Source organism: Parasteatoda tepidariorum, chromosome 4 (genome assembly GCF_043381705.1).
Source record: "Parasteatoda tepidariorum isolate YZ-2023 chromosome 4, CAS_Ptep_4.0, whole genome shotgun sequence".
Lineage (NCBI taxonomy): Eukaryota > Metazoa > Arthropoda > Arachnida > Araneae > Theridiidae > Parasteatoda > Parasteatoda tepidariorum.
The window spans coordinates 100,227,397-100,236,622 of NC_092207.1; the positions used below are offsets into that span (position 1 = coordinate 100,227,397).

At 30.3% G+C, this 9,226-nt stretch overlaps 1 protein-coding gene across 1 annotated transcript in view; it reads right to left on the reverse strand.

The window, feature by feature from the left end:
* Window positions 1-7,136, reverse strand: part of LOC107449945 (laminin subunit gamma-1) — a 35,472-nt gene extending 28,336 nt beyond the window's left edge. Inside the window, exon 1 of the mRNA XM_043046181.2 lies at window positions 6,651-7,136. Coding sequence (XP_042902115.1) covers window positions 6,651-6,765 — 115 coding nt within the window. The 5' untranslated portion in view covers window positions 6,766-7,136. The remainder of the gene's footprint in view (window positions 1-6,650) is intronic.
* Window positions 7,137-9,226: the final 2,090 nt, after the last annotated feature.

The following is a 9,226-nucleotide window of genomic DNA, read 5'->3' on the forward strand; positions in this document are numbered from 1 at the left end:
GATTGAAAATTAAAATTTCAGTGTGAGAGCTGCTGCCAGAGCTGAAGTGTTAATCTTTATTCCGGCTTTTAAATAAAACGTTTTAATAGCTGCTTAAAAATATCTTTTTGGTTTATTTGTTTGACCTTAATGTCTTATTTGTTAATTACCATTGTATAATTATTTTTAAACAACCCATTTACTATAAAAACTGGTGATCAGTAACTATCCCGAAATGATCAGGAATTACCCCAGAAATGATCAAGAGAAGGGGTAATTCCTGATCACTAAAAATTTAAAAACTTTTAAATTCTAATTAGATTTTCAAACAAAAGAAGGTAGTCAAACTTACAGTAAATATTAAAATTCTATCTTGAATAGTTTTTTCACAAAATAGATGCTTAAATTTTTTGATCAGGAATCACCCCAGGTCACCCTACTTAAAAAACTTAACATTAATTGCTTAATGCAAAAAAAAAATAATAAATAAATAAATATATAAAATAATAATACAAGATTGATATTAAATAATTCCTCGGCAAATTCCTCGGCTATAAATTAATTCAGGCAAAAATTACTAGGTTTTCACAAAAAAAATTAATACTACCAAATTTGTGTGTGTTTGAGAAATCTCCGAATAGTTAACTAGGCGAGCAATGACAGCTACACTATATTTGAGAAATAAATACAGGTAACTATTTACATAATGATTAAATGATACAAGCTAAAAAATTACCGAAATTGCAAGAACAACAAATATAAAAAGCTTTAATAACAATTTTCAAAAACACTAAAAAAGGTAAACATATGATATTGATACGCTTCCAGTGGTTTAATTTTGCTCATATATGTGTTTCGTAGATCACAACCGAAACTCTTAGTGTTTCAGGTGGATTCACGTTTAATCTCACTGAATGTTTTTCACGCATTTTCGAACTTTCCCAAGAGAGATTGAGAATCAGTTTGATGGAAAATCATTCAGTGAAAATGGAGGCATGGAGAAAAAAAGAGTTCTCCCCATTTCCATATTTATTGCATTTTATTGTTACAATCAGAAGATTCGCTACTAGTTAGATCAGTCATGAATATTTCTCTCCCAATCTCCTATAGGGCTCCTATAGTGATGTGCGATTTTTTCATGTTTTTCATTTCAAATTCTTGTTCGCATGGGAAAAATCGCATCCAGCGAGAACAGTTGTTGAATAGGGTTTCCAGTATAGCAACACTGACAGCCGTCAATGATGACTACTTTTATCAGCCTGTGAAGGGATGAAGGGTGTGCGGTATCGATACTTGTAAAACTCAGAAGCGTGCTCATTGTTTCAGCGGTACTGGGTGAAACATTGAGGCCTTTTGCCAGGGTTGATAAAAATAAGTTGTTTAAAAAATATATATTAAACATTTCATTTTTTTTCTCATTTCAATAAATAAAAAACATAAAAATTCGTTTTTTTATTAAACAATTAAAGCTTTGATAAAACGTATTAATAATACTTAATATTATTCAACAACAATATTCATATTAGTGGTTCTAATAAAAATGCTAATACGAATATTATTGCATAATTATTGCAAACTAATTTCTTAATAAATGAAATCAGTTAATTTTTTTTGTGAAACTTAAAACTTAATGAGTTCTAAAGACAGAGATCCAATTTGTCAAATAAAAAGTAAGTTTAGATTTGAAAACATTTTCAAAAATAAATTATTCTGGGTAGAACTAGTCTTTATTCATTTATAAGTAGTAGATACACTAACTACATATTTAATAAGTTTTGAAATAACTCGTATTTAAATAAATACGAATGAAATTGGGCAAATTATGAAAAGGGCAAATTATTTTGAATTTCTTCTCCACAATCCTCAGTGGAAGGATCACACAATAACTGGCTATAAGATAAAAAATATTTTCATGTGGGAGTGTCATTTATAAAGATTTAAAGAAATTTTCTCAACAAAGAGGAAAAGTGAAAGAAAAAAAAAATTGGAACACAACTATTAAAAAGTTTTGAAAAGTTAAAAGAATTATATTGACAACGAATAAAAATTTTTTATTCATGAATGTATATCATGTAATATGCCTATTTAATTGTTCGTGATACATATTAAACATGAATTAAAAGAAAAGCAACCTCACATTTTAGGGAAAACTTCCAAAAATGAACAGAGGTACTGATTTTATACCGAAATGCGGGGTTTGGGTAACTCTCATTTATAATTAAAGAAATATTGACATAAGGTGCGGCAGTCTACAACCACAGTATTATTATTATTATTTTATTGTTGTTTTTTTGTATTAGTCAACCTATATTTTCTAAATTATAAAGTTTATTATTAAGTCGAAAGTTAACTTTGCATTGTTAAAAGAGTTTCTCCATTGCCAAAGAAATTTATGACTCAACTACATTAAAACACGTTATGTACGTTAAATTAAAAACTTAATATTTAAAACTGTGGTAATTAAAATTAATAATAAAAATTAATATAAAAAAAATTAGTTCGGTTCAGGGCCGAAAGTAAGAGAAGAAACTGGTAGTGAAATAGTTTCATTTACAGCTGTTTTTCGTAAAGAGTAATATGAGCTCTTACTATTTTAAATTATAAGCATTCATCCCTATTTAATTTTGACAACAAACCATCTGATGTATGGGTCATAATTGTTAAAAAAATCTTGGTAGCCATGAAAGTTTTTATTTCTATTTTGCAAGATATAATGAAATGATTTTTTTCATTGTTTTGCTCTCTTCCGCCTTGGGTGTCCCAAAAGGTCGTTTGCAAACTTAACATGCTGGTCTGTCATATCATGATGAACAAGATTTACATAGGAACTTGTGTCCAAAAATTAAAACTGCGACCGCTAGAGGGCGATAATTGCACGAAAACGGGAGAGTGGGAAAAACAATCATTTCAGGCGTGGACGTTGAAGGAGAAGGATGAATGAGTTTAGTAGCGTAGAAATGGCCGACATGCATTACGTATACGGCGTAGCTGATGGAAATGGACGAGCCGCAGCACGGACGTACCTTGAGCGCTTCCCAAACAGACGTCAGCACGATTGCACAGCAGATTATGTGAATCAGGTGCTTTCGTAGCACGTAGCCACATCGGTCGAGAACGTGCTACACGCACACCTGTCGTAGAGGAAACCGTGCTACAGGAGTATGCCATCAACCCGCAAAGAAGTCTCCGAGAAGGCGAACGTGTCTTGGGTGTAGCTCGTTCCACCATAATGCGCATACTGCACGATGACATGCAACACCCTGCTTATTTTGTAATGTACTTTATTATNATAAACAAAAGAGAGGGTCGCACAGCCAGATTTTCCATCATGGATTTTGTTTTCTGATGAATCCTGCTTTACACGGGATGGTGTCGTGAACCTGCACGCATGGGCGCATGAAAACCCAAGATGTACACGTGCCCATGCACATCAACAACGTTTCAGCGTAAACGTTTGGGCTGGTATTATCGGTGACATGTTGATTGGCCCTTACCTTCTACCTGAACGCCTCGACTGAAATACCTATCGCATTTTTTTAGAAAGAGTTTTGCCGGATCTGATGGGTGACGTTCCAGCCGCTACACGCCGAAACATCTGGTTTCAGCATGATGGAGCGCCTGCCCACTTTAGCTACGCTGTTCAAGAATACCACGATAGGACTTATCCTAATCGCTGGATCGGTATAGGCGGACCAGTCCCATGGCCGCCGCGATCCCCCGACCTGACTCCCCTGGATTTCTATCTGTGGGGACACATGAAGTCCATAGTGTCCGATACACCTGTAACATCGGACATGGATCTTATCGCCAGGACGCTGTGAAACGTGCATTGCGGCGAATGGAAGGAATTTTGAGCATTTGCTGTGATGTAATGATGTTTTATAATAAAAGTCATATTAACACCGCTATCGATATCATTTTTTTTCTCCTCATCCAAACCTGCACTTATCGCCCTCTAGCGGTCTCAGTTTTAATTTTCGGACACAAGTTCCTATGTAATTCTTGTTCATCATGATATGACAGACCAGCATGTTAAGTTTGTAAACGACCTTTTGGGACACCCTGTATACTGTCAGCCCTTGTTTGTTCTGCTTTGCCATTTGTTTTACTCCATTTGTTGCATTCCAACAATCACAATGTCTCTCACTATAGTGTTGAAAGATCGGTCTGCTGTACTAAAAGCCTTATTTCATTGTAATGGTAGGAGGATCGCCTCTATGAATGCGGCATTTAAATAAAGTGGACATTTTTATGATTAAAAAAAAATCAGAATTGAGTTATTTCCTATTATATATCGTATAGCATAGATTTATATAAGGATAATAATACGATTATTTTATCATCGTTGAACAGCCGACCCAATTTTGGGTTCACGACTACTAAGGTTCAAATCCTTGGTTAAGGCCTTGTAATTTTGAACCTAATCGAGAGAACAAGGGAACTCCTGGATCAAATATTGGAAGAAATTTGCCTTCTTGGAGGACTTTACGATGGGCGTAACCAGTATTTGAGTTACACGGAGAGGAAAACCACGAAATTCTCCCACGGTTAACCTGACGACATGGAGGCTAACCCATGATCCATTTACCACTGATAATATTTTACGTCGGATGATCACCATGATTGCCATGATCCTTTACAGCACTATGGTCTGGGTGGAATTCGTATCGACTAGCCATTGCTGGGATTCAAACCCGGTTCACCTCATTGGAAGGCGAGCGCTCTATTCCCTGATCCACCACGGCTCAGTTAATACGATTGTAATTACTCTTTGTAACTAGAGATTCTGAAGTTTTGTTATCGTTTGTTTACATTTTGTGTGTACTCATGTTATAACTGAAGTAGCGAATTAACTGAAGTTAACTGAAGTAGTGAAAGTTAACGTCAGTCGATAAAAGACGCAGCTTATAACAAATATTTTTTAGAAAAAAAAATTCTTGAGCAAACAACGCAATTCTTTTAAATTGTTGAAAAAAATTTAGTTGCAACTCAAAATTTAAAAGTTTAACTTGTTGTTACTATCGGATTTTTTATGAAACGAAACAAAATTAAAAATTTTTTGTAAAAGCATTTTTGCTCCCAGTAATCAAGAATCCTTTCCTGATTTTTTACATATTTCATTGTTCTAATAATAAAATGAAGAATTTTTGTGTGTTCGTCTGTTTCTCTTTTAACTCCAGAATCGTTTGTGCTATTTGGACAGTGGATGAGAGGGACAACTTAAGCCTCTTATCCTAAAAATCGTCCGAAAATTTTAGTTAGATCCTCCAGCATTTTTCCAGATATTTAAAAAAATGGAATTTTCTTACTGGCATAGATATAAATGAAATCGCACACGATTTTAGAGATTGCTTACTGAGGTTTATTGCACGTTCTTATTTTTCATTATTTTTTCCTCGTTATGTCAGATAAACTCAATGATCAACACGAGCGTGGCAACATAGGTGGACTGCGTTACCAAATTAGTATTCCTTAAGCAATAAGAGACCATCTGTTCATTATTTTTTTCATATAATTTTGCTTCTAAAACATATGTCTATAAAACTAGGTAATTAAAAATGGCTTAGGCGAGAGTAAAAAATACTCATACTATAATTAACACCAATGATGTTTGATTAATTTTGGCTAATGTGAAAAGCAAAAATAATGAAGAAATGGAACTAGTTTGTTAAGGGGAACATAAAAAAATCGATATACTATTATTCATGCCAATGGTGCTTAATAAATCTTGTTAATATGCACTTTCGGTTTACATGGTAATTGGTGCGATTTCAATCAATACCAAATATACTAATGTAGGAAAAATTAGTATATTTGGTGCCTATTAAAATTGCATTAATACTCTGCAGTTAATAAGCTATAACGCTACAAATATATCACAAACTCAAGCAATAACATCATTCCAAAAGATAGTGAATACAATTGTTTGATGGGATAAACTACTAAACACGTGTTTTTCTTAATCTAATAGTGTAAAGTTCGCAACAAAAGACGAACAATAATAATAAATTGTAAAAAATTAGAATTATTTTAGCTTTATTAGTCATAGTGCATGATTTCACAGTGTTGTTTAGTACTTATTTATTGATAATTTAAGTATTTTTCACCTCGTACGGAGAACAGGTATTCAGCTAGTTACTGATAAAATATTAACGTAAGGAAATTAAAGCAGCATAAATTCAAAAATTGCTGCATAAAATATAATGACACTGATTTAACAAAACAAAATAAAAAATAATTCGTTTATAAAGAAATTTTAATTAATGAGGTAAATGCTTTAAGAAAAAGCACATCCATATCAGTAATTCTTTTTATAATTATAAATTTTGCACCGCATTTGTATTGTCCAAAAGAATGTAATTTTTTCATATTTATTAACTTTATTTTCATGTTTATTAATTTCAAATAGTCTTTATTTTTCCCTACGCTATATCTAAGGAGATAAAATTTTTATATATTTTTATTATGTGAAAATAAAAGTTTTATAAGAATTAAACAGATTTACTGCTTAAAACACCCATTCGCTTAATTTTAATATATTTAAATATCGACAATAAAAAAAAAGTGCCAAATAATGTCTTAAGTACATTTTTAGGGAACGCTAAAAGAGAAAGACTTAAATAAATAAATTTATAAAGTAAATTTGATTATAATTTTGAGCTTCAACTTACCATGGAGAGTGAACTCAAAATCCTGACGCACTCTTGATTTCTTTTTAACTCCTCCTCGACATTCAATTAATATAAATAAAACAAAAATATAACAAATTTTTACGACTAAATACATTTTTATAACTGTCTTGAAAGGAATCTTGGAATAATAATTATAAAATTAGGAGTGACACTAAATTGTTTCATTCTATAATCCGATTTGAGGTAACATATTGTTTTGTGTTGATTACTGTCAGGTGAAAAAAGACAGAATGAAGAACTGGAAACAACTCGCAGACGATTCTACGATGACACCTGTTGCTCATTTTTTATTTAAAATGCAGGTTAATCTTTTCGAAATTAAAAACATCGCGTTAGATATTTTAGTCGAAATAAGTCGTTTGAAAAAAATATTATTATTGTGCTTTCATCGAGAATCGAAATATTTTTGAATAAATTTGTTAGAAAAAGTTATTAGTCAATGATTCGTCGGAGCAAGAAAACTCTGAAGAATAACTTTTCTTCCACTGTGTTTAGGGTTGTCTGACATTTCGAACAAAATCGCAGAAAAATAAAGTGCGGGATGAAAAAAATCTTTAAAATTACGATTGCATGTAAAAATCGATTATTTCAATGCTACTATATTTATTAAATGGCACTCAATGGATTATCTAATGTTTGTGATGAAAAGATTTTTTTTTCAGTCAGAAAATTAGAATAATTATTTTTAAGTTAATAAATGTTACAGATATACTTAAGTAAAAATATCTGTTATAAATTTTTCAAGTATGTCATTATAAACATATATTTTGCATTTATAATATGCTTTAAATTATTATGAATAAGTAATTAAAAATTGTCGGTCTTTGTATTTTAAATTTCAAAATGAAAAAGATAATATTGAGATAGTCTGCTAATATTTATAAAAACAACGCCTGTACTTCATTATAATAATTTAAGTTTGCTTTTTACATTTACATACATTTAAGTGTTATTATTATTTTTTTTTTACTTTTAAAGAAAGAAAAAAGTTCTATTTTAATTCCATTCATAAAATCTGCAGAAGTGTTAAATCTTTTTAAATTATTTAAGAACAAATTACAATTACAGAGGCAAACGGTTTCGCTCTTTTTTTTCGGGTGGGGGGGGGGAGCTAACTACTGAATAATTTGCTTAAAAAAGCGTTGATTTTCACCTTTAAATTATTACTTTCTAATTTTATTAATTTTCCAGATTTTTTTACTGCAATAATTTAAAAAATAATTTTAACATGTGTATTTATATTTTAAAGTTTTTTTAATGAATAACTTGAATGCCAATTATTTTTTTAATTTATTTTTCTAGCTTTCAATTATAAAGCAAATGATTACTTCGAATTAGATAGATTTTAATTCTTATCATAAAATTAGAATCTATCAAATTATAACAGGTTTCATTGATAATGAATATAATAAAAAAATCTTTTTGATAACAGTAATTTAATAAAATTCTTTTATAAATTGTATTTATTAATATTAAAAATAATAATCATAATATAAGATTTTTAATATTAAATATAATCGGAATAAGGTTAAAAATTGCAACAAACTAATTTAATAATTTTATATTAAAGGAGAAATAAGTTCATACTTTTAAAATAATTTCTCTTCTTTTAGATTTTTAAATGCAATAGCTGCAAGCAATAAAAATTTTGAATCTATAAAAATCTTAATTTTAAATCTATAAAATCATAAATTTTAGAATTTTTAAAAGTTTAAAGCTCATTTATTAAATTAATGTTAACCGTGTAATGTTTTTTCATAAGAGGAATGTTAAAGAAAAAAATGAATTGAAATTGCATTTGTAAGAAAGTGGCGTAAATTATGTGGAGAAAGAATTCTTGTTTTATGCGATCTTGATTACTTTGGAAATATGTAGGCCGCGCCGCCGCCTTCTCAAGCCGGGAGGCCCATACTAAGTATGGTTTGGACGAATAAGGAAGACCACAGATATCACACTAAACCTGTTCATTCATAGAAGCGTAGGCACAAGAAAGGTTTTGAAATAGACATGTTTTTATTTATTCTTTTTACAACTTCTTACTAAACAGGAAGTCAAAAAATTCACTGTTTACTCGTAGAAATTAATGAGGATTTTTAAAGCTTAACTATGAAACTCAAATAAATTAAACATTTTTGATTGGTATAAAATTTAAAAAAAAATTTCATAAAGAAATGTTTCGAGAAACTTATGTTTTTTTTTAAAATTAGTATTCCAAAATTTTTTATTAAAAAAATTTCAGCGGGAAATTATAGGAAATAATTATTACTTAAAAAATAAATGTAAAATGAGTTGAATAATAACAATAATCTTCTTATTTCAAAATTATAACAATAACATTTCATTGAACAAAAATAATTTCTTTCCAAAAAGATATGAACTTTGTTAGTACGAGGGTTGCTATTTATATTTCTGGCCTTGACAACAGTAAGTGTTGCTAGGCGACCGTAGACGATTTTAATCGGAAGTTTGAGATTTTTAAACATAAATTCAGCAGACGATTTACCATTATAGCTTCATTTGTGTTGTTGACTGAACATTTCAAAAACGTTTAACTT